The sequence below is a fragment of the Hylobates moloch genome, unplaced genomic scaffold, assembly GCF_009828535.3.
Source record: "Hylobates moloch isolate HMO894 unplaced genomic scaffold, HMol_V3 SCAFFOLD_2, whole genome shotgun sequence".
Lineage (NCBI taxonomy): Eukaryota > Metazoa > Chordata > Mammalia > Primates > Hylobatidae > Hylobates > Hylobates moloch.
In genome coordinates, this window is record NW_026652277.1 from 129,387,092 (window position 1) to 129,412,811 (window position 25,720).

At 44.4% G+C, this 25,720-nt stretch overlaps 1 protein-coding gene and 1 long non-coding RNA gene across 6 annotated transcripts in view; one reads left to right on the plus strand and one right to left on the minus strand.

Annotated features, from left to right (window-relative positions):
* Nucleotides 1-21,022, plus strand: part of LOC116471043 (uncharacterized) — a 120,799-nt gene extending 99,777 nt beyond the window's left edge. The window contains exon 2 of the long non-coding RNA XR_009212454.1: nt 18,089-21,022. This is a non-coding gene — a long non-coding RNA (uncharacterized LOC116471043). The remainder of the gene's footprint in view (nt 1-18,088) is intronic.
* TRAF3IP2 (TRAF3 interacting protein 2) overlaps nt 1-25,720 on the minus strand; it is a 61,980-nt gene that overhangs the window by 21,695 nt on the left and 14,565 nt on the right. For 3 of the 5 annotated variants that reach the window (XM_032156850.2, XM_032156860.2, XM_058435488.1), the window contains 2 exons: nt 11,512-12,348; nt 494-686 (listed from right to left, as the gene is read on the minus strand). In XM_032156850.2, coding sequence (XP_032012741.1) covers nt 494-686; nt 11,512-12,340 — 1,022 coding nt within the window. In that variant the 5' untranslated portion in view covers nt 12,341-12,348. Of the gene's footprint in view, nt 1-493; nt 687-11,511; nt 14,055-25,720 lie in introns of those variants that run through there. The other 2 variants (XM_032156839.2, XM_058435487.1) reach the window with 1 other exon arrangement.

Sequence of the window (25,720 nt, forward strand, 5' to 3'; positions counted from 1 at the left end):
TTTTTTTTTTGAGACGGAGTCTCGCTCTGTCGCCCAGGCTGGAGTGCAGTGGCGCAATCTCGGCTCACTGCAAGCTCCGCCTCCCGGGTTCACGCCATTCTCCTGCCTCAGCCTCTCCGAGTAGCTGGGACTACAGGCGCCCGCCACCACGCCCGGCTAATTTTTTTTGTATTTTTAGTAGAGACGGGGTTTCACCGTGGTCTCGATCTCCTGACCTCGTGATCCACCCGCCTCGGCCTCCCAAAGTGCTGGGATTACAAGCGTGAGCCACCGCGCCCGGCCACTAGTGGCTTTCTATGTCTGATAAAGAGATCCTTGTCAACCAGCTTCCATTTCCTCCTGACCTGAAAAGTCTATATTGGGTGTTCCACCATGTGACTTGCTCACTAACATGGGTTAGCAAACCTATAGAGAATTCTGTTCCATCTTCGTTGCATTGGCATAATTCCTTTCCATGTTAAAAATGCCTGAAGGTTGGGCCTGTCATACTTACTGGTGCCTTAGAAGCCCCGGAAAGGAGCAGTCTCTCTGTGCGGGCCTCTCTTCTTGGTCCCAGGGGCTGGGATAATTCAGGATAACCTTCTGCACAGGGTGCAGGCCTCTCACACTGGCTCCAGGCAGGGGCTGCCCAGGCAGAGCCGGCTGGATCACTTGCTGGTAGGCTGCTCGAGGGTAGTCATGGCCATCTGTAGGTGAAGACAACAAAGACAACAGGGAACATCAACTCTAGCTCCTTCATGTGAAAGGAGTTGTAAGCTCCATGCTCATTTGTGTCTTGATCCAAGCTGAGGGGTCCAGATATCTGTTACCACCTCTGTGATGTTTGCCATATTTCTCTACTGTTAATTACTTGAGTGTTTTCACGAAATTCACTTTTTTTTTGTCCTAAATAAAAACATCTGTGAAATCACCAGTTTGGTATTCCAGCTGGAAAGCTCAAAAAACTTTTCAAAAACTCTACACAGGCTCCTCTTTTCGTAAGATACTTAGGAAAATCCAGCCATGAAGAACCTCTTTCACACCACCATTCGTACCATAATTTCCTTCACGTCCCGAACCCAAGGCTAGGAAAAATTATCTGTATGATAGATACAGAATCACTGCTCTGTATTTTCCTCCCCCAAGTGGACACACATGTGCATGTGCACACCCACGTTCGCGCGCACACACACACCCAACTCTCCTCTTAAGAAGAGGTAAATGAATGAAAACTTGGCTCATCCTCCTGGGAACTAGCCAACCAACTGGCAACACCCTCCAACTCCCTTGGTCCTCTCCTGCTAGAGCCTACGTGCACTTGGAGCCAGGGCTGCTTGAAGAGGGCTGGGCTCAGAGCAAAGCCAGAGCTGGCAGTGACTTATGTGAATGTGCAACCTGGGAGAAAGTGGGTCCCAGCCAGGACCAGGAGCAGGAGGGTCCCCAGGGAAGGGCAGCCTGCCTGACCAGGCAAAAGAATAGAACTAAAAGCCCAGAGGAGAGATGCAGGGAACCAAGTAAGGGTGAGAGGGAAGAGCTCTGAGGGAATGGCCCAGGCCCAAAGGGGGTGAGGTGTTGGGAAATATGAGAGATGCAAGAGGACTGAAGAGAGCCACATGATAGCCCTGCAAGACGAACAATGAGCACCTCCTAGTGATCCAAGCACTGCCCCTGCTACCCACATATGCAGTAAGACAATCCAGGAGGAGGCGTAACTAGTTAGGACAAGAAGGAAGCTGTTTTGTTGTTTTTTTTAAAAACCCTCATTGATCTTAAAATTATTTTGATTCTTTTAAGATCAACCCTCATTGATCTTAAAATTCTTTTGCTGATTATAAAAGTAATAATCAAGTTTGCCTGCCATGTAGATAGGATACATACAGGGATGTACAGCAAAATAAAACTGGCAAGTAAACAAAAAAGTGACTGGTAGGTTGAAACCAAAATGAGAAGCTGAGAATGTGGCTAAAAATTGATTCTTAAGGCCAGGTGCGGTGGCTCACACCTGTAATCCCAGCACTTTGGGTGGTCAAGGCGGATGGATCACCTGAGTTCAGGAGTTCGAGACCAGCCTGGCCAACATGGTGAAACCTGATCTCTACTAAAAATACAAAAATTAGCTGGGTGTGATGGCGCGCACCTGTAACCCCAACTACTCAGGAAGCTGAGGCAGGAGAAACCCTTGAACTTGGGAGGCGGAGGCTGCAGTGTGCTGAGATTGTGCCATTGCACTCCAGCCTGGGCAACAGGGCAAGACCCCGTCTCAAAAACAAACAAAAAAAAGAACTGTATTCTTAGCTTGGCAAAGCAGTCAGGAGCCATCTACGTTTTCAAAGGAACATTCAGGGGAATTATGGCCTCAAATACAGAACAAGAGGTAAATAATGTGCACGTTCACTAGTGTGGCCTTCTCCAGGTTCCCAGTGCCTAGACTCAGGAAACTGTTTGGGTGACCTGGCGATGTGCCCAAGCTAGTCTCTCAAGTGTGATCAGATTCCCTGGACTAAATCTATTATTGTCTCCTTTGACCCATGTCACCACCTGGGTCCTTCCAATCATGCTTCTTCTGGCAAAAGTGACCATGCCCCTCCAACCCAGGCTGTCTCCTGGCAGGACCCCATGACCCTTGCCCTGATATTGCTTAGGCCTGGTCATGACAAGTAGTAGGGGTTTAAAGAGGGGGAGGAGGAGAAACGGATCTGCCTAGATCTATCCCTGCACCTGGATGACAAAGGAGACTGGGACTTGAAGGGACTGCTCTCAGAATGGAAGACAGGCCCACAGAGACTCCTATGGTCTAGGACAAGGTCTACTGCACAGGCTTCACCTTGGCAGCCTTCTCAGGGCAGGGCGGATATATTCCAGGGGGTCCAGATCACCAGTTGCAGTTTCAGGGCAACAGAGCAGGTCACTACTGCTCCTTTCCCTCAGTTTAAAAAATAGCAAAAAATGCCACTGCTATCAGGTCCCCAGGTAGGGGCCAGCCCTGCTTTTTGATGAACCTTTCGTGAGCAGACCCTTTACAAACCCAGCTGTAGACAGAACCGTCTTGGTGGATTGCACTTACAATCCACCCTGCTTGATCAGGTTCCAGCCCCTGTAGATCTTGCCTCCCACTACACTGTCACTGGCCCACTAAGCTCTGGCTTCATTTTGAATATCCCAAACTTGTCCTCTCCTTTGGGATCCTGAGTTTGCCACCCTCTTTGTCCAGAATGTTTTTGCTCTAGGTTTTCACAGACTGACTTCTTGCCATTCAGAGCTCAGCCCAAATATCACCTGTCCAAAGAGGCCTGCGTCTTCACCCAGTTACTTTATCCCATTCCCTATTTTGCTTTCTTCATAGTTCCTATCATGGGTTTGCATAAGTAAGCATGACTTTTACCTGTCAACTTCTTACCTGCCTTCCCTACTAGAATATAAGCTCTGTGAAAGCATGGACTGTGTCCTCTTGCCACCATGTCTCCAAGGATAGTACTGGCACCCAGGGGATGCTCAATAGATGAATGAATGAAGGCTCAATAGTTACAAAGCCGACTTACAGAAAAAGAGAAGCCATTTAGGACTGCACAATCTATTAATACTTTCTAGGGCACAGGTCTCCTAGACCAGGGGCCCCCAACTCCCAGGCCACAGGCTGGTATCAGTCCATTGCCTTTTAGGAACCAGGCCACACAGTAGGAGGTAAATAGTGGGTGAGCAAGTGAAGCTCTGTCTGTATTTACAACCACTCACCATCACTTGCATTACCGCCTGAGCTCTGCCTCCTGTCAGATCAGCAGTGGCATTAGATTCTCATAGGAGTGCAAACCCTATTGTGAACTGCGCACATGAGGGATCTAGGCTGCACGCTCCTTATGAGAATCCAAGGCCTGCTGATCTGTCACTGTCTTCCATCGCCCCCAGATCTAGCTGCAGGAAAACAAGCTCAGGGCTCCCACTGATTCTACATTATGATGAGTTGTGTAATTATTTCATTATATATTACAATGCAACAATAATAGAAATAAAGTGCACAATAAATGTAATGCACTTGAATCATCCCCAAACCATCCCCATCCCCAGTCCGTGGAAAAATTGTCTTCCATGAAACTGGTCCCTGGTGCCAAAAAAGTTGGGGACCACTGCCCTAGACTGTCTTAATTCTCTTCTGCTGTCCATTTGTTTTGGGGGTTTTTTGGTTTAATCAGTGTCTCCCTCCAGAAGTAGGAAGGAGAAACACAAGGTAAAAGAGGAGAAACTTTGCCAGTGGCCTTAAAAGCCTTTATGAGGAAAGAGCTGAAAGTATCTTGAGAAGTTTTTAATGTTTGAAGCCATTTTTCTTCCTATATCCATTAATGAATGGCTAATATTGTTTTATTTGCTTTAAAAGGACTACCAAGCTCTAATCATAGGGTTTATTTCTTTTCCAGAAAGCGGATGTTAGTGCTGTTAATCAAAAGCCTTTGAATCAAGGTCATATGATTTCTAACAAATTATTTCCCTCACAACATATTTTTGTCTCATAGCAACAAATCATATCATTAAAATCACCAAGGCATGTGGGCTAAGTGTTTGATTAGCTGTAACTTTCATTTCAGAAACGGCTACCTGTGGTAAAAAGTTATGCCAGCTTATGTGAGCAGATGAAAATGATACACCTCATCAATTTTTAAAATTAGGGTACTGACAATATAATCCTCCATGCTGTCCTTTTATTGTTGAAAACAAAGGAAAACAGTATCAATGGATCAATAAAAAATGAGCGTTCCCTTTTGTAAGTGGAATCTGACCAGCTTTGTCTGGAATTTGACTGGTTGTATGGAAAAGTTTCCTAAATAGGCTGGACATACCTGTAATCCTAGCACTTTGGGAGGCCTAGGTGGGTGAATCTCTTGAGCCCAGGAGTTTAAGACCAGTCTGAGCAACAAGGTGAAATCCCATCTCTACAAAAAAAATACCAAAAAAAAAAAAACAAGAAAAATTGCTAAATAAAAACTATGTTTATCCGGTAAATGACCATCTTTTTCACTGCTAAAGTTTTAATCATTTTTTTTCCAATTACTATGACGAAGCCTTGCTAATTTACTTCGGTACTATACATGTAAAATAATGGCTAACATTTATTGATCACTTGCTACATGTCAAGTACTGTTCTAAGTTCCGTATTGAGAATTATAGAGTTCAATTTTCCATTTTCGTAAAGAAGTTTAACTCAGAATAAAAATCCAGATTCCTCACCATGGCCCATCCAGCCTTCATCTTCTAGCACACCATTCTCTCCTTGCTCACTCTGCTAGGCCCCACTGACTTGCTTTTGGTATCTTAATGATATCAAGCTCCTTGCTTCCTTAGCTCCTTGCTTCCTTGACCTTCTCATCCTTTAGGTTTCAGCTCAGATGTCTGCTTAAAGAGACATTCTCTGGCCAACCTATTAATGTCTGTTCCAACAACCAGTTACTTCCCTTATAGCACTTATAACTTGTCATTCTGTTTTTGACTTCTACTTCTTACCCAACTCTCCAGTAGACTGTGAATTCCATGAAAACAAGGAAGATGTATGACTATTTGCTGAATAAATTGATAAGTGGATGAACAGGTTCTGTTTCCAAATTTCATTGACTCCCTTCTTTGCTTCCCTCCCAGACCAAAAAAAAAAAAAAAAAATGGCTTTTCCAAGGCTTCACATCACAAAGACTCTACTCGTGATTAAGGCTCACTCCTTTCCCCAGGAAGTAGAGAACAGATTTCTTTTTATTCATTCAACAAATATGTATTGAACCTCGATGACCAGGCACTTGGTGAACAAAGATAAATAGGATACAGTTCCCTTGGAAGTAGCTCAAAATAAATGGAGAGAGAAAGAGAAAATCTGTGTGTCTGTGGGTGTCTGTTTTTAAACACAAACCCACACTAGTTAGTGTGTGAGAAGGGGAGACATATGAGTCGACAGCCACCTACTTGAGAATCCCTGTTCAAAAATAGCTTCCCTGCGGACTTGTCCCCAGTGCCTACAGTTCCATCAAGAGAGTTTATTCTGTAGGAGCGGGAAGGTGGATGATGTGATAGACAAATGATTTGCTAGCATGGTAACTCCTCAGTTCAGAGGCAGTGTTAATCACAAAGCAAAAATGAAAATCTTGCACAATCACCAATGGGTGCCCAGGACTGTATGTTATTTGTCAATCCTGTGATCTTCTTGGCCTGAGTACACACGATCTTCATGTTACTGAGCTTTTACCATTTGGAATGTGTAAACCAAATCCCAAATGAGGTTTTCCATTTATCAGTCACAACATGCAACATTTTTCTTCCTTATTAAGAATGGTATTAAAAGAGTTTATGAGAGAGAAATAAAATCTGATTTTCAAGTTGTCAAAAAAAATCATGATATAATGCAATCAGTTTAGCCAGGAAACAAAATGGCCAATATAAACTGTTGCAGGAACTCCCACAGCTGTAAGCAGCTGTGGTTCCTGAAAGGCAACTCCTTTATCATTTCTTCCATCTGGTTTTTTTGTGCATGCATTCTAGCATACAAATAATCCCCTATTTTTTTTTGGTCCACAGGTACAATTGTACCCATGTACCCATAATTTTATTCTATTCAGTCTCCTTGGTAGAGAAAGCAATAATTTTATAATAAAATGAGGACTCTCTAGACTTAATTCTCTCTTTTCCCAATATATTTGCATCATGAGTTTCATTGGATGGCACAGCCATGAACTCCACGCTGGTGACCTTCAGTGGAAGGATTCGGAGGCAGCAGGAGGCCGACTTCTCCAGGCGGTGGGGTGAGGAGAAAACATAGGCTTATTCCCTTTCTTATTTTCACCTACTTTGAAAACTTTTTTTTTTGTACATGAAAGGGTGACCAATAACCATTTTTGCTTTAACTTGCAAAAAGCTTAGATATGCAATTTGCATGGTGATCATTATTTATTTATATATTCATTAATGGGTAAGGAAGTAATGCTCTTCTAAAGCTGAGTAGAGCCACGTAGCCATGGTTTCCAACTGCACAAGCATCCCTTAGGTGAACAGCTCTTTTGAAGTGGTTTTGTTAGCAATTAAGTGCAGTTATAGCCCTGACATGAAACTAAGCATTTGTACACCTGCCCTGAATGCTTAAAATCTGTGCCAGTGAGTGGGATCTGGAAGTAGAGGAGCACCCTGCAGAACTGGGCTGCAGGATGCATTTAAATAATAACAATAATAACTAAAAGCTGTTAGTATTGAGGGCTTACCACCAGCCAGCCACTTTCCTAGTGCCTTTAATACATTATCTCATTTAATCCTCACAGCAACCTTCGTGGGACTCATTGCTGCTGGAGGCCTCATAAATATTCTAGGGCTGCAATGCCCTGCAACAAAGCCATCAGCACTGGCAACCCTGACCCTCTTCTCTGTGGTTAGATGGGAGCCAGGGCCAAGGTGAATTGGGGCGAGCTTGCCTTCTGTACGTGCTCAGTTTCCCTTTGTTCTTTTCAGTTTTTACTCATTTCTTAATTATAGAAGTAATACTTGTTTGCTATTTTTATTTTTATGTTTTCTATGTGTTTTTTTGTTTTTAAGACTGAGTCTCATTCTGTTGACCAGGCTGGAGTGCAGTGGCGCAATCTCAGCTCACTGCAACCTCCACCTTCCAAGTTCAAGTGATTCTCATGCCTCAGCCTCCCCGAGTAGCTGGGATTACAGGCGCCCACCACCATGGCCGGCTAATTTTTGTATTTTTAGTAGACAACATTTCACCATATTGGCCAGGCTGGTCTTGAACTCCTGACCTCAAGTGATCTGCCCTCCTCTGCCTCCCAAGGTGTTGGGATCACAGGTGTGAGCCACTGCACCCGGCCACTTGCTATTTTTAAAAATCAACAAAAGTATGTGAAATTAGAAGCAAAATATACCTGTCTCCTCTTAATTCCCTGCTTCCCTCCCCACCAAGATCACCACTAGATCCTTCTAGACTTAATATGTACATATAAACATATATAGTTTTAAAAAAGTAAACACGGATGGGATCATCACTGCAGCTCTTGCCTTTCAACTTAATCTTTTTGATGTCAGAATGTGTATTCAGTGCAACATGGGCCTAGTAGTCCATTGTATACATAAATCACAAATGACTTATCTGGCCCCTTATTGATAGGCATTGTAATTGTTTTTGTTTTTACTCTAATGCAACAATGCTTTAATAAACATTCTTGTTCTTGTATTTGTATATGCTTGTTTAATGATTCTATAGGATAGATTCCTATAAGTGAAACTGCTGGGCCAAAGAGGAAGCACATATAAAATTGTGATAGTGAAATTGCCTTCTGGGAGATTGCACCAATTTACACTCCTATCGAGAGTGATTGGGAATATTCATTTCTCTGTAACTCCACTAAACTGCATGTTGTCCAAGGTTTTTATTTTTGCACAACTAATCAGGGAAAAGGTATCTTTAAGAATTTTGCACTTCTTAAATCTAATGATGTTGAGTTTGGTTTAATTCTCATATTGGCTATTTGTGTATCTTCTGTGAATTATTCCCCTCTCCTATCCCCGTTCTCTCCCCTCTGCCTTTCAACACCTCTTTTCGCCCCCAGGATCCTAGATGTCTCTCCCCAACCCCCTAACAGAAGGAAATAATACAGAGAGCAAGGGGATGGTGAAATGATGAAAGAAAGCAGGTCCTGGGGCAATAGAGACAAAAAGTGTTCCCAGTCAGGAGTGTTTGCCTTTTAAAGGAGCCTGCCCCAACGGGACAATGCTCACCTCCAAAGACTAGATTGCCAATGGCGCCGTTTCAGCTCCAACAACAGGAAAAGTATTTTCCATGGGAAGTATTTTCCAGAAGGTCCTGGGGCCTTCATTATAACATTGAGTCAGTGCTTTTTTTGTTTATCACAATGAGGCTTTCCATTGTTAGTAGTCAAAGTCAGCTGCTTGGGATTGTATCACAAAGCCTTAAGTATTCACAGTTCTTCGCATTAATCTAAGGAGTTAATCAGAAGTGCAGTTAAAAACATATGTATGCAATGCTTGCCATAGCATTGCTTATTGGATCAGAAAACTGGAAACTATTTGAAATGTCCAACAATAAAGAATAGGTTCATAACAATTTGGTAGATTCATCTGATGAAACACAATGAAGCAGTTTTAAACGATTCTGGAATAAGTACTCAGTGTCACTGCAAACTATTTTAATTTTAGATTAAAAATATATGCAAAGAAAAAAACACTGAAAATTAATATGTCAAAACCCTAATAAGGAATTCTATTTGGGTGACAGAAATATGAAAACTTTTTCTTTTCTTTTTTGAACTTCTGGGCATATTTTAATTTTGGGAGTGACCAAATATTATAATGATCAGAAAAATTATCTTTTTTTTTTTTTTTTTGAGATGGAGTCTCATGCTGTCGTCGCCCAGGTGCAATCTCGGCTCACTGTAACCTCTGCCTCCCAGGTTCAGGCAATTCTCGTGCCTTAGTCTCCCGAGTAGCTGGGATTACAGGCGCCCGCCACAACACCTGGCTAATTCTTTTTGTATTTTTAGCAGAGACAGGGTTTCACCATGTTGGCCAGGCTACTCTCAAACTTCTGACCTCAAGTGATCCACCCACCTTGGCCTCCCAAAGTGCTGGGATTACAGGGGTGGGCCACCGTGCCTGGTGAAAACTTACCTTTAAATACAGATAACAGAATGTTAAAAAATAGTTTATGGTATTATTCTCACAAATTATTCCTTTTAAACCTGGCAGTCACTGAGAAATACAGCCTTGACCTTGCCAACATTCAGTTCTCAGTGATTCATACTTAAGGGAATCCACCACCACACCCACCCTATGACTGGGTGCTTAGAGCAGGCAGTGGCATCCATGCACTCGCACTCTGTTGACTTCCCAACATTTATACACCACGTCCCAGTTTTAGGCATCAGGGGCTCTTTCTCCCCCTCCAGCCCAAGGCCCCATTCTCCTTATACCCTCCTGCTTCCCCAGCCCCTGCCCTCATTCCTGATCTCACACTCATTCTTACCTATTTCTTCCAAGCATCTTCTAAGTTACATTTCTCTATCTCCTCTTTGTTTTTTTTCTTTTTTGAGTTATGAATTACTGTGTTGCTCTCTTCACTTTAGGAAGCTTTATACTTAGTATACATGTACTAATATGTAAATTATGGTTGATTACAGCATTTGTAATTATTTCTAGAATTTATTTTAAAGCTGCACATCAGGCCTTTGGTCAGGCACTTCTTACACTCTTTGAACTACTTTCTGTCCAGTGTTTATTTGCTAAGAAAAATATCACACACCTCACAGCCTTGTGTTTCATCTGTAAAGCCCTTTTGTTATTTTCCAGTGACCTCAGCGGAGATTTAACATCAAGAATGGTGGTAGGAAAAAAAAATGGTGATAGAACCTTTTATCTCAATCTAAGACTTTATCACTTTCAGAGATGCTTACTGCACTGATACATATTACTATTTCAGAAGTAGTTTATTGAGAGTCTAGTATGTGCCAGACACTGTGCTTAAATCCTGGGGAATTATGAATTGAAAGTACTCGTTTGCGTTTGCAGATGCGCAAAAGTTTGCAGTCCAGAAGGAGAGGAGACAAGTACATAATTAGATGCCATGCTGGTGTTAGGTGTCCCAGCAGGGCCAGAGCAGGAGGGAGACAGAGGCCCTGAAGGAGAACGTGATCTGGGGAGGTTTCCAGAGGGACACTCGAGCTAAGTCTCAAAAAATGTGTATGATGGCGGTTGCATAACTCTGTAAATATACTAAAATTTATTGAATTTTGTATTTAAAATGGGTTAAGGGTAAACCTTACAGTATGTAAATTAGATCTCGATAAAGCAGTTTTTTTAAAAGGTGTATCGAAACTGGGTCAAACACACCAGAAGGAGAAGAACATCGCGGAGAGAGAGAAGAGCCTGGCAAACGCATGGAGATGTGAACCATCGCGACAAGCAGGAGGACTGCCAGTCTTAGAGTGGCTGGAACATAGGGTAGCTGTGGATGGTGCAAGTGTCCAAAAGGGTTTAAGCAGCAAAATCACAGAAGCAACTTCATTTTCATGTAATGGCCCGAATCCCAGAGTCTCAATGACATTCTGGGCACCTTCTGGTTTTTTGTTTTGTTTTGCTTTGTTTTTGACTAAAAGCCCTTTCTCTGCCAAGTCTAAGATGGGGAAGAAACATGACGAGAAGGAAGAACCCATATGCCCAAAGATCAGAACAAAAAATACATTTTCTAGAAATCATTTGGGTCATCTCTCTGCTTCTAGGCAGGTTTGTTAAACTAACCCAGACAGAGGAACCTGTTTTGTCCTTAAAGGTCCCTAGAGAAGGAGGCTCCAAGTGGGACAGGCTTTAGGCTAAGAAAAAGCATTCTCTGAAGGCCGTTTGCAAATCCAACCACACATGGAAAGCCCCTAAGAGAAGCAGAATGCCCTCCCCGCATTCTGACCTGTTCATGCCGGTCTAGTGGCACGAAGCATTGATGTGAGGCCCTTGTTTCTTCAGTCACCCAGCCCAGAATGCCCAGAGAAGGTAAAGATCACTTACATGGCACCTGGTGATCAGGACTTCCAGGACAATGGTAATGATAGTTCCATGGAGCATGTGGGGAAAGATTGGGAGGCAGCATCTGTGCACATGCTGGATACCTCTGAGGTTCAAACTGAGGGAACTCCCTGGACCTGAGAGGTCTGGGGAGGTCCTGGGGGTAACACACGGAGGTGAGGGGCAGGGGCCTTTCCAGCTGCCTGATGCCCAGGACATCCTGGGGCTGGGAATCATATCCCGTGTCTATGGTTGGCAGATCCAGGCCTGCTCGGTTCCTGTGAGGCTGGGCCCGTTGCACCACCTCCTGGCTACCGCCCAAGGAGTCTGCTGAGGCATTAGGTAAACTTTGGTCTGATTTGTCTGAGTCATGGCCAGTGTCAGGAGAAGCCGCTGAAAGCTGAGATCCCAGCCATTGATTACGTTTTTCCATAAATGAAAACTGATGCTCTGCAGGGAGGGCTCCAACCACAGACTCAGACTCAGGCTCACTGACTGCAGAACACCCAGAAGGGAAAGCTTTGCGCAGGCCTGGGTGTCTCCTGCAGAAGCTGTCTTCACTGTCCTCCAGAACTTGAGTGCACAGGCAGGTGACCAGCTGGGATACAGGCCGCTGGTGATTTGCAAGTTTCAGGGTTGAGTGAGCTTGAGAAAAGTCTCCGGAGGAATTGTGAGGCACTGTGGGTGCAGACAAGCTGTTGGGTGCCATGTTCCTTATATTTGGAGCAGGTGGTTCTGATTCCTCTTCCAGGGAATATTCTGGGATTGGTTTCAGCAACTGACTTGGGTATGGTTCTGATTCATCAACCTCCACAGGAATGCTTCGGTTCATTCTAGTTTCTGGAACAAGAGAAAACATGCCATAGCCTTAGAAGACAGATCAATTCTTGGAGTCCTCACTTTATGACCTTAAGGGACCTCATTCAAGATGTGGTTTAAATTAACAGTGAGACACCAATGTGCTTGCAAAGCCCTAATCACATAAAATTGTTTACTTATCCTCCAGGCAAAAGCACTAATGCTTATTAAGATATTTTATCTTGAAGGCAATTCAAAGAATGTGATTGGACCATCCTGTGGTAGAAATCATTCACCAGCAAGGGGAAAACACAGATGAAAATCAACTGCCAAGTATTGAGGAAAGAGAAATTATCATAATGTGGGCTGCTTCGTGTGTGCTTGGAATACATGATGAAATAAATCTTAGTAACTGATATGGAATGATTGCTAAGATATATTGAGTTTTTTTAAAAGCCAGGCGCAGAGCAGTGTGCATACTATGCTGCTATTTTGTGTAAAAAACGAGAGAAGAATGTGTGTTTGTGTGTCCGTATCTGCTTGTATATGTGTAAACCGTGTGGAGGATATACAGATATTGTTACACTGGTTGCCTTTGAGGATGGAATTAAGCTGAGGGAGAGGAGTGGGAGGAAGTTTTCACCTTTTGAACTTTTATAATTTTGTTGCGTTTGACTATTGCCTAATTTTTAAAAATAAAAGTTTTTTTTTTAAGCAAAGAAAGCAAGCCCAATTTTAAAACACATTGAAAAAAGGTCAGAGTGACATTTTCTACCAAATTTTAGGTCATTTGGAGGACTTAATTCCCTCTGGGCACTATGCCTGCAACAAAGGTAGCCATGACCATCTGGTTTGTGAGGTAGTTGAACCAGCAAGGCTCGCTAAACTAGACCTTAGCCTGCAGAGCATTTATCCCACAGTCCAGGCAATATTGCTTTTAGCTGTAAGAAGAACTCTTAATTAACCTAACACAATGAGAAAGAAAACCAGCCTCCTGTCATCATTAAACTGATTGAGATGATGCCTTGACTGCAGGGGGAGGAAGAAGGCAGTCCAGAGGACTGCACAGGAGCAACTGGGGGTTTGCAGGAGGCTGCAGGGCAGATGTCGTAAAAGTGCAAGCAAGCGAAAAAGAAGAAATCCCAGAGGGTTATTCTATGCAAGGCTAGTACACGGCATACTTCAAATACCAGAGAGAGAAAAGGGATTGTGTCTGGATTTAAAAATTCCTACTTTGGATCCATGTCGCATTTCAACCACAAACATTCACTGAGGGCTCACTGTGCCTAAAGTCAGGTTACACAAATTATGGTTCTAAGACAAGTTTCGGAGAGCATGAATTCACTTTCTCTTGCACCTTGTACCCAATCCAATGGGATCAGGACAGCATGCATTTTGAAATGCTCCCCTTTCACACAGATGGGGCCAGCAGTTTGTCACCAAATGTACTTAACAGCCTACAGAAAGATACCTCTCCACTCCCTGCCAAATGAATGCTCTTTGACATTCTTCTCCCACGTGATATCAAACTTACCCACCTGCTGCACAACGACCCTTGCTCTGTTTTCTGACACAACAGAAAACTCAACTTCTAATTTCGGGCTGGCCTTCCCTCCATCTCTCCCTTTCCCTATCCTTGTCCTTTTCAGGCTGTGTATGTCCTCTGCTCATTGGCTCTGCAGAAAAGGAGACCTCATCAGCTAAAGTGATCAGACGTTATAAAAATGAACAAGAGCCTACCCAAAAAACCCGTAAATATCGCAACTTTTTATTATTTAAAAAACGTTTGGCCGAGCGCAGTGGCTCAGGCCTGTAATCCCAGCACTTTGGGAGGCTGAGGCGGGTGGATCACCTGAGGTCAGGTATTCCAGACGAGCCTGGCTAACATGGCAAAACCTCCTCTCTACGAGAAGTACAAAAATTAGCTGGGCATAGTGGCATGTGCATGTAATCCCAGCTACTCAGGAGGCTGAGGCAGGAGAATCGCTTGAACCTGGGAGGTGGAGGTTGCAGTGAGCTGAGATTGCGCCACTGCACTCCAGCCTCGGCGACAAGAGCGAGACTCCGTCTCCAAAAACAACAACAACAACAAAAAAATCACCATTTTTTCCCTTTCTTTCTTGCAATTTTTCCACAGTTATGAAATTGGATGTGCCATACAACATGCTCTTCAGCTGGTCAGAAAACAAAAGTATTTTTTCAAGGCCTGGCTGACTGTTGTGTCATCTTCCACATGCACTTGTGGGCCCACAGCTGAACGGGAGGCAAAGAGATGCAAAAAGCGAGCTGACTGGCAGGAGGACTAATTCCTGTCCTCTCTTTATTGCCATGGGATTCGCATTCAATCCTCACTCTTCAGGTACAACTATTTCCATTCTCCCTGGGTTTTCCAATGTGAGTACCTTAGAAGCGCTTTTCTACCCAAAGAAAAAAAAAAAGTTGCAAATTCTACTCTTCTAGCTGAGGAGCCATCTGGGGGCTTGGAGGAGGCTTTAAAAAAAAGTGATGAGGGCAGTCATCTCACATAAACTGGAAATCTGAGGTCATCCTCTGGTGGGAATTCTTCTGTTAAAACTGGTCTGGGGCTGGGCGTGGTGGCTCACACCTGTAACCCCAGCACTTTGGAGGCTGAGGCAGGAGGATTACTTGACCCCAAGAGTTCAAGACCAGCTTTGGCAACATAATGAGACCCTGTCTCTACAAAAAATTGAACAAATTAGCCAGGTGCAATGGCGTGCACCTGTAGTCCCAGCTACTTGGGAGGCTGAGGTGAGAGGTCACTTGAGCCCTGGAGGTCCAGCCTGCAGTGAGCCGAGATCGTGCCACGGCACTCCAGCCTGAGTGACAGAGCAAGACCCTGTCTCAAAAAATAAAAATAATTTTTTAAAAAACTGGTCTGGCCAGGCACGGTGGCTAACGCCTATAGTCCCAACACTTTAGGAGGCCAAGGTGGGTGGATCACCTGAGGTCAGGAGTTCAAGACTAGCCTGGCCAACATGGTGAAACCCTGTCTCTACTAAAAGTACAAAAATTAGCTGGGTATGGTGGCAGGCACCTGTAACCCCGGCTACTTGGGAGACTGAGGCAGAAGAATCGATTAAGCCTGGGAGGCAGAGGTTGCAGTGAGCCGAGATCACACCTGTTGTACCCTAGCCTGGGCGACAGGAGTGAAACTCTGTCTCAAAATAAAATAAAATAAACTGGTCTGAAAAGGAACACCTGACTTTTGAGTATTTAGTAAATAAACCTGGCATGGCAAGAAACAACTTCTAATAAAACTATGGAATTAATAATCTTTAAAAAACAAAATGGACCCTGGTGTTTCAAACATGTCACTATCAAATACTCAAACAGCAGATAATTACAGAACTCAACTATGTGTCCAACTCAATGCTGTGTATCCCCCTTCTGACTATAAGCCCAACTGAAATAGTTTTAATACTTTTTAAATAACCACAAGTGATACAAAATTCAAGAGGTACCAAAGGGTATGCACGCCGGGTGCCATGGCTCATGCCTGTAATCCCAGCACTTTGGGAGGCCAAGGCGGGCAGATCGCAAAGTCAGGAGTTCGAGACCAGCCTGGCCAACATGGTGAAACCCCGCCTCTACTAAAAATACAAAAATTAGCCGGGCATGGTGGTGGGTACCTGTAGTCCCAGCTACTCCAGAGGCTGAGGCAGGAGAATTGCTTGAACCCGGGAGGCGGAGGTTGCAGTGAGCCGAGATCGTGCCACTACACTCCAGCCTGGGTGACACAGCGAGACTCCATCTCAAAAAAAAAAAAAAAAAAAAAGGAGGTATGCAGTGAGAGATAATCACAGTGATTTCTGAAGACACAGAAAACATTCTTCCTACCTTCAAGTTGCTGTGATCCAGCCTAAGAGAGGAAACTAACATGCAGAAAACCCACGACTGGCGTCCCAGGGCCTTTGTGCTTGTCGCTCCCTCTTCATGGAACACCCTTCCCCCACACAGCTGCATGGCTGGCTTCCTTTCTCCTTCAGGTCTTTCCTTGGCTGTCACCTCAGGGAGGTCTCCCTGGTCGCACTCCCTAAAATGTTTACACTCTCCTCTCATTCCCATCTCCCTTCCATGCTTTACCTTCTTATCCAGCAGTTATCACTGTCTTATATATTACCCAAATGTATATGATATACACAAATATCTAATAATCTCTTATTTGCTCATCACCTCTCCCTTCTCCCAGAATATAAACTTCCTAAGGGTGCAATTTTCTCTTTCCTTTTTCTTTGTGATACGGGGGTCTTGCTCTGTCACCCAGGCTGGAGAGCAGTACCTAGATCATGGTTCACTGCAGCCTCAAACTCCGGGGCTCAAGCGATCCTCCCACCTCAGTCTCCCAAGTAGCTAGGACTACCGGCGCACGCCATCGTGCCTAATTTTTTTTTCTTTTTTTTCTGAGACAGAGTCTTGCTCTGTCACCCAGGTTGAAGTGCAGTGGCACGGTCTCGGCTCACTGCAACCTCTGCCTCCCGGGTTCAAGCGATTCTCGTGCCTCAGCCTTCTGAGTAGCTGTGATTACAGGTGTGCGCCACTGCGTCTGGCTAATTTTTGTATTTTTAGTAGAGACGGAGTTTCACCACGTTGGCCAGGCTGGTCTCAAACTCCTGACCTCAGGTGATCTGCCTGCCTCGGCCTCCCAAAGTGCTGGGATTACAGGTGTGAGCCACTGCGCCAGTCGGCGTGCCTGACTTTTAAAATTTTTTTGTAGAGATGAGGTCTCACTGTGCTACCCAAACTGGTATTGAACTCTTTACCTCAAGCAGTCCTCCCACCTCAGCCTCCCAAAGTGCTGGGATTATAAGTGAGCCACCACACCTGGCCTGGGGGCATGATTTTTGACTGTTCTGTTTACAGCTATATTCTCAACACCTAGAACTGCACCTGGCACATAGTAGGTGCTCAATAAAGATTCATTGAATGAATAAATAGTTGATGCCTATTTCAGAGAGGGGACAGACAGGTCCATGTAGCCGGATCAGTGACAATGAGAATGTTGTCAACAAAAATGTTGGGTAGCAAGGAGTATCTGCTGGGCCTGGTCCTCAGAGTTCTTAAAATTATGCCACACAGGTGACCCTTCCCTCTTCTTTTTTTGCCTCTCCAGAACATTAAGTGCCCACTACGTGTCAAGCACCCAAGTTAGGTCTGGACCATGCCCAAAGGTCCTGCCCGTGGGCAGGATTGACCACAACCCTTACTTGCAGAATAAAGGTGATGCCATCAGCCAGTGTAATGGGAGCATCTGCTCTTATTCCAGGCAGGGAGATGCTGGTCTTTGTGCCTCTGCAGAGCTCCACCTAGAACAGAAAAGGGTGGGGCACGCCTGCCACTACCACACAGGCCCCTTCCAGCCCCAGACCCCTGTCTGAACTGGCAGAAAGTGGGCAACCCTGCCAACTCTCCTGAGGCAGTCATAGAGAACAATTACAAATGCCACATCAGGGGGCCACAGACAGATTAATGGGTTATGTCAGGGATGGCAGTTTTATCTGTTTTGTCTTTAATGTCAATAGTGTAAAAATACTAAACATTAAAAAACAATCACTCAGTATCTCACCATTGTATTTTTAAAATACAAAAAAAACCATTCAGCAGAGGGTGAGAGCATGTACCCTGGGTAAGCGTGGGTGGGCATGAACTGGGGACAGAGGTGAGTCCTGGGGACATACAACTGGATGGAACAGCTGTGCATGTGAGCCTGGTTCTTGCTTGTTCTGACCCAACCCATTTTTCTGTCTTTCCTTTTTTTTTCCAGGCCTTCTCCATATTTACGTGCTTGTAACTCTGGCATGACCTTTGCTCCAGTCTCTACCAGAGGGTGGTGCCTGGATTGAAGTGGAAAAGTCGTTCTCCAGCCATGACCCAGGGAGCAAGCACTGACTCCTCAGGGGAACAGGAGACCTGCCAACTAGGACCCTGGGAGCCTCCATGCTGGCAGTGCCCTGGGTCATCTCAGGCTCATCAGCAAATCCTGGGGGGAGAGTGGGGCTGGAGGGCGAAGAAACCCAGGAGAGTTCCTGGCTCAGAACCCCTCTCTGAGGCTCCCGATACAGAGCCCAGGCCCCACACCCAGAGACTCTTGAGTATTTTTGTTTATTGTATGTAAAATACTAGTGTATTTTTGTTTAAGTCTCACGGGTAAACAGGTTCTCTCATACTTTGCCAAGGGAAATGTTATCTGTGCAATTTGGCAATAACTATCAGAATTTTAAAAGCTTATGCCCTTTGACCTAGTAATTTCACTTCTAAGAATTTCCCCTGCAGAGCTATGTATATCTTGTATGAAATGAAGAGGCTATGAAGACAGGCAACGCCACAGTGTTTATAATAGCAAAGACCGGACGCAACCCACATGTCTAAAGGTTCTGATTTTTAAAACTGTAGTATATCTGTACAATGAGCACTCCACATGCTTTAAGAATGAGGAAGGGCTGTGTGAACTGAAATGGAACTATCTCTAAGATTTATTAAGTTAAAAAAACTCAAGAGTAGCACAGTGTGTAGGGTATGCCATCATTTGTATGATATAAGGTCATATATCTGCCATCTCAAATGAGGAACAGTGGTTGCCTCTGGGAAGGGAACTGGATGGCTAGGAATGGGGTAGGAAAGAGGTTTGCTTTTCAGAACATTTTATACCATTTAAGTTTTGTAACAAGTGCATCTATATTGACTTACAAGATAAAAAATGAAAAGGAAAGGCTCCACTAGTGATTCTGATGCTCACAAAGATTAAGAACCAATGCGAACGAGGAACTCCTGAGACCACCCAGGAGAGAGTGAACATATCTCTTCAAATATCAAAAACCATTCAGCAGAGGGTGAGAACACGTGCCTGGGGTAAGCATGGGTGGGCATGAGCTGGGGACAGAGGTGATTCCCAGGGACATACAACTACCTTGCCCTCCTGGGATCAGGTCTTCCTCCCACCTTAGCCTCCCATATTGCTGGGACCACAGGCATGCACCACCATGCCTGGTTAATTTTTTTTTTTTTTTTTTTGTAGCGACAGAGTCTTGCCATGTTGCCTAGGCTGGTCTCAAACTCCTGGGCTCAAGCAATGCTTCCGCCTCGGCCTTCCAAAGTGCTGAGATTACAGGCGTGAGCCACTGCACCCAGCCTGACAGTAGCTTTTAATCTGTGGACTCTCATCACCGTTTGGACTGTGAGCTGTGGTTCTAGCTCTTGGATCTGACGGGCATTTTCCCTCAAATCTATCAGTTTCTCTCTCCAGGTCCCTCGCTTTGTCTTCCTTTATGCCCCTCGGGCCTGAGACCTTTCTCTGGGCTTCTCTACTCTGCCCCGAGCTGCCTAGTTTTGCGAATAACGTCACATCCAGATGTCAGCAGCCCTGATGTCCATGTGACAATGCTCCCTTGGTGTCCCAGTGACAGATTTTCCCATGCTTCACCCTCTCTCTTTTTTCATTGTTTTTCTGTACACAGCTCTTAGTCAAGCCCCTTGAGCTGCCTCCAACTGTTTGCTCATGTCTGTTCCCAGCAATCTTTTCCTCTTCTAGCACAATCTTCCTTAACTTACTAGTTTTTTGAAACAGAGCCTATTAGTCTTCACAACGCTACCTTTCTGATCTCACAGTTCATCAAAAAGCTTTTCCTCCCATCATGCCTGCCTCCCTTTCTTCAGGTCCATTAGACTCCACCGTGGCCTGTGTGGGAAGCAAGTCTCTCCCAGGGCACACATGAACAGACTTCATGCCCACATCCACAGTGAACAGTGGCTTCTGCCTTCCAGATGGGCTTACCCTAAATTAACACATATTCCTAGGATGTGGGAACATATCCAATACTTAAATGCATAGGCTCTGGGTTCAGACTCCCTAGGGTTAAATTCTCCCTGTGCCGGCTAGCTGCATGATTAGATTTGTGATCTTGACAAAGTTACCTAACGTCTCTGGGCCTCACTTTTCTCATCTGCAAAATAGGGAAAATAGCAACACTTCTCCATAGGGGTGTGGTGAGGATAAAGAGTAGATGTAAATAAAGTGTTGAATGTAGAGCCTGGCCCATATCAAGCTCTTAAAAAGCAATGGCCATTTTGTTATTGTTACCACAACTACAACTGCAGTTATTATCTGGCTTCGGAGCTCTCTTTTTAAAGACAGTATTCCCTGGTTTTACACCCAGGTGCTAATACTATTCTATGAAGCTAATGTAGAGAGACCATATCTTTTTAACAAACATGTGTATATATGAGTCATTTCCAGCACATTTGATACACATCATCTCGTTTTGTCCTTAAAACAAGCCTAGGCCATAAGGAGGGTAAGTGTTACCACTTTGCCATTCCTGTTTTACAGAGGCTTAGACACATTGAGAAGCTTTTCCATAGTCATTTAACAAGTTATGGGTGAAGCCATATCAAGCCTTTAGATCTCCAAGCTCTTTCCATTAAACCATATAAATCAGGGGTTGGCAAACTTTTTCTGCAAAGGGGACAGATAGTAAATAGTTTAAGCCTTATGGGCCACATGCTGTGTCTGTTTCATATTCTGCTCCTTTTTTATTTTTATTTTTTTTAAGAAAAAACACCCTTTAAACATATAAAAACCATTCTGAGCAACAGGCTGGTGCTAAAAACAGGTCATGGTAACCATTGGCTCTAAGGTTGTAGTTTACTGTTGATATAGATTGTATGCTGATAAGCCAAAATACAAACCTAATGAAACTGACATACTTAAGCAACTTTACTCTTTGTTAGCAATCATTGTTAATATTTATTGAATGGTTACTATGTGGGAAATGCTGTTCCAAGTGTGATAGATATATTAACTTACCTAATCCTCACACCCACTCTAATTTCATAGGTACTATTGTCAGACTCATTTTACAGACAGGAAAAGCAAGGGATAGAGAAGGTAAGTAACTTTTCCAAGGTCACATGGCTATTAAGTAGCAGAGCTGTGATTCAAATATAAGCGGTTTGGCACCAGACCCTGTGCACTTAACTGTTTGCATCTCGGTTGGGAGCACTGACTGGTTCAGCTATTGGGAAGGAAGAAAGGGGATGGCGAAGCCACATAACCCCTAGGAGATTCTGGAATAAATATGCTTCAGAGCCATTCACCTTGAAGCTGAGGAGGCATGGAAGCAGGTCACCTGTGTTCTGTACAGCATCACCAGGCTGGAAATCTGCCATGGCTTTCCTTCATGCCATTACAATAGAGGATACAGATGAGGCTGCAGAGGCATCTTGATTTGAGAAAAGCATTTGATTGGATCTCATTAAATTTTAATCATAAACTGAATTCAAAATAAATTGAAAACTGGTTGACAGAGCACCAACAAAGGGTGATGATAAATGGTGATGCATCTAGAGGGGAGCTATCTTCCAGGGGACAACTCTAAGGCAAGGACGGATGGGATTTAATGAAGGTGTTATGTCCCCAGAAGAAGACAAATAGCGCAGCAAGGAACAGAGGAAGGACAGGAGTGAGCAGCCTGAGTCATTAATAAACCATATTAACAGCTCCTCCATAATCAGGCCTTGGTGATCACAACTGCTTGGATTTTTTCTTAAGCTTTCTTTGAGTCAGGAATAGGTTTGAAGAGTCCTAGAGACACACAGCATGAATACTTCAGGTGGACATTAAAAAGAAATCTATAAATTTACAGCTGGGAGGATCCTGAGATCTACTTTGGATCAGAAACTTTCAATTACAAGATTCCCAAGGCCTTACTTCATTCCCCAGAGAGTAATCTTTTTAATAAATGTCCAAAAGTCATGGATTTAAAAAAAAATCTTTAAACTCATTAATGTCCTTTGTTTCCTGCCCAAATGCATGCAAACTTTAATAACACTGGTTTGCTGAGTGGAAGGTTGGTTTTGAGTGAACTGTTTGGCTCGGATTCAAACTCCAGTGAACAAATACTTCCAAGTTTACTTGCAGAATTTCCCATACAGAGAAGTTCTTCCACTGGGCTTGCCAGAGGATTTGAAACAGTGGCGAGCCCTGGAAGGAAGGGAACATTTACTGGCCCTTGGACATAAACCCAGCACAGTAAGACTCCATCAGGCTGAAAGCAGTGCAGTATGAACCGACCTGATTTGAGGACGTTTGCTCTGGGACTCCTCTGAGCTACTAAATGAGGAGGAGAAGGACTAATGGGAACACACTGACTCCTTCACATTAGAAGTTATAATAAACATTTAGAGAACAAACTCAAACCAGCCCATGTTGTTTTTTTTTCTGTCGTTGTCATTGTTTTGGTTTTTGTTTTTTTGTTTCTTCAGATAAGATGGTTTCTCTAAGCACATGTGTGATCCCTAATTCAGCCACAGCCACAGAGTGAAGGAGAGGAAGGGGTAGAAAGGAAAAATCAAGAGAGGAAGAGGAAGGGAGAGAAAGGAAGGAAGGAGAATGGAAGAGAAGTAAGGAAAGTGGGGAAACGCTGAAGGATTTTTTTGTATTTGCCTTTTATTGGTGTAGGAGAGACACTTATTGTAATTTGTATGTAGTGCTGGGTATGAGAAGGGGCAGTTGGAAGGGAAGGGAAAGAATGAATATAGGTGAAAGGTAAGAGTGTCATAGGGTAAGCTGGGAGGCCAGGAAGAGTTTGGACAGACAGCTCAGAGTAGGAAGAGAGTTCAGAGCGGGGAGGGAGACCTGTTGACTCTGGGAAGGGGAAAGGGAAAAAACATTGGCATCCTGACTGCAGGGAAACAATGAGGCAGCGGAGAGCAAGTATCCCTCATTGCTGAGGGAACTGCCAAGACCCCAGGCAGCCTCAGTCTATGGGGTGCGGCCTGTAGGGTGCGAGGAGAGGGGCACAGGCTGGGAGCTCCGGTCAGTCCTGGCCCTCCTAAAGGGCTTGAGTTCAGCTGCCTTATCAGGGAACCAAGCCAAACCAGCACAGACCTAAGGATCACCCCATGGATGGAAGCCCACCCTTCTTCAGCCAGTCTACAGCTCCTGGTATCCGGGAAGGTCTGTGCGCACACACACACACACACGTGCACACACACACATAAGGTGTGCACACACAGCTACAGAGTGAGCTGAGTAGTCACAGCCAAGCACATGTGTGCTCCCAGGAGGCCTGCTGGACACGGGAGGCAAAGACCATAAGTGGGAGAAACGACAGCCTGGTTTTCATGAACTAAAAATATCTTGGTGACAACGCATTGGGAAGAAACAGGAGAGGCCCAGGGGGGCAGCTTCTTGATTCCAGTCCTCAGACACTTTCTCACGGAAAAATCCTTCAGACTGCAGGATTGTTTTGATAAGGAAATGTGATCAAACATTAGGGGTCATTTCGCTGGATCTGAAAGGAATTTAAAGTTGAATATGCCTCATCTGTGTTCACTCTTTTTTTTCTGCAGCAGTTGCCTGCAATTCATATATGTTTTTAGAAGCTAATCTAAAATTGCCTGCAGAAGAAAAATGATTTGAATTCAGGATATTCCTGAGATTTCCATTCTGCAATGTGTAAAACAAAGATTTAATTTAGACAAACTACCCCACCATAATCTTTCTGAATGCCTGTTGAAGAGTGCCTGCAAATATGACTGTCTTCTCCTCTTTTTCTTTTCAGAGCATTTGAAAGTCACTAACTCCTTAATCCCGGGAGAAGCAGGTTTTAACATTTCCTGTCTCTACACCCTCCAAAGATGAGTAACCCTGAGTTAAGAACCTTTCTATCCGACATGTTGGTACATTACTCAGACCTCACTTCTGTTTAACCCACCCCACGCAAGGAACAGAGAAGAGTAACTACATTATCCATCTTTTGATGCTCTGTCATGGAGTGACTGGTAGCTGCAGCAGCAGATTAAGAATGACTGTGGTGTGTGGCCTTTAAGGATTAGAGCGAGGCTGGCAAGTGCACAACAGTTAGCCTGCTTTCAGAGAATGGTGCATCGTTGTTTGAAAATAAAATCAGGAACTCATTGCAGGTGAAATATCTTGAAATTCCTGTCCTTTCATCCCAGGGGAATAGAGAGAAATGCCTAAAAACATGACATGGACTACACCAGGACATCCCACAGAAACAGATTAGCAATACCAAAAGCCCTGCACCAGCCCATCCCGGTCAGCTAGGGCCTGTTTGAACTGTACTGATGGCAAGTAATTGCCAAAAAGAAACAGTAACAATTTTTTTTTAAGTCACGGTCTGGAAAAAGTTAAGGATTCTGTGTATCCGCCATCTAATAATGTCTCTAATCACAGTCATCACCCTTACATGGTATTAGGATGTGTTTCATAGTTTCCCTTCCCCTCCCATTAAAGGCCCCACACACAGTGACTGGTCCAGCTGAGGAGTGGTTTCCAGGTCCAGCTACAGCAGTAACTCTGGCTTCTGGAGCTGGGCTTGTCTGCCAGTTCTCTGGCCTGCCTTGACTCTGTGGGCAATAGCACGGACTATCCTTCCTGGGTAACCCAAATGGGACATGAATTAATTCGAGAAACTCCCTGTTTTCTCCTATCTGGCTAGAGCCAGTAATAAGGCCTCAATTCCAGGCAGCCCTCCTGCAGAGACACGTGTCTTCCAGCTTCTCCCAGCCTCTCCCAGCCTTTCGCCCTGACTGCTGCTTTACCTCTTGCCTTAAGAGCAGACGAGTGAAACAGAAATCAAAGCATTTGACATGGAAGGGGGGTGAGCACCTACTAGGCATTTGGTAGCATGCTGGATTCTGGGGGGTAGAAAAATATCAGGAAACAAAGTCCCTTCCTCAAGGGGGTAACCAACTGGTAGTGGGAGGTAAAATTAAAATATGTGAATAATTGGTAAACAAAACGTCTTGAAGACCACCCATTACCACTACCCCTCTGGGACTATCCTGGCTTTGTTTTATAAGGGAATTTGACACACTCGTGTTAGATCACCACCCCCCATCAATTTACTGATGAAGAAATCCAGGCTTAGTGGAGTCAGAGTGAATTGCCTAAGTCATGGAACCACAAGAAGTGAAGAACTTGAAACCCAGTTTCTTGTCCTTTTAAAAAAGTTGGCCTCTTGTTCTCCTGTTCCTTTAAAAAAAAAAAAAAAAAAAAAAAGTCCCCCTATTCTAAGATACCATCTTGAACTTGAAAGTCACAAGAAGCTTGATTAGCTTCTAAGATCAAGTTCTGGCATTTCTCCCCCTTGTTCCCAAAGGCTCCGTCCAGCGCCAGCCTGGGAGGGCTGGAGGGCGGCTGCCGAGAGGGGCCGGGAGGCGGCTCACAGCCAGCACAGAGCTCAGCAGAACTTCCTGGCCCAAAAATGTGCTGTTGATTTTTTTTCCCCCCTGCACGAAACAGGGATCGAGAAAACTCTGCCACTGACGTGTTCTGGGGCTGAAAGCCAATTGCTTAATCTTTGCCATCCCTGGCTCTCTCCTTGGAGAAGTGGGGCTTGAATTCTTATTATAAACTTGTGGGGACACTAAG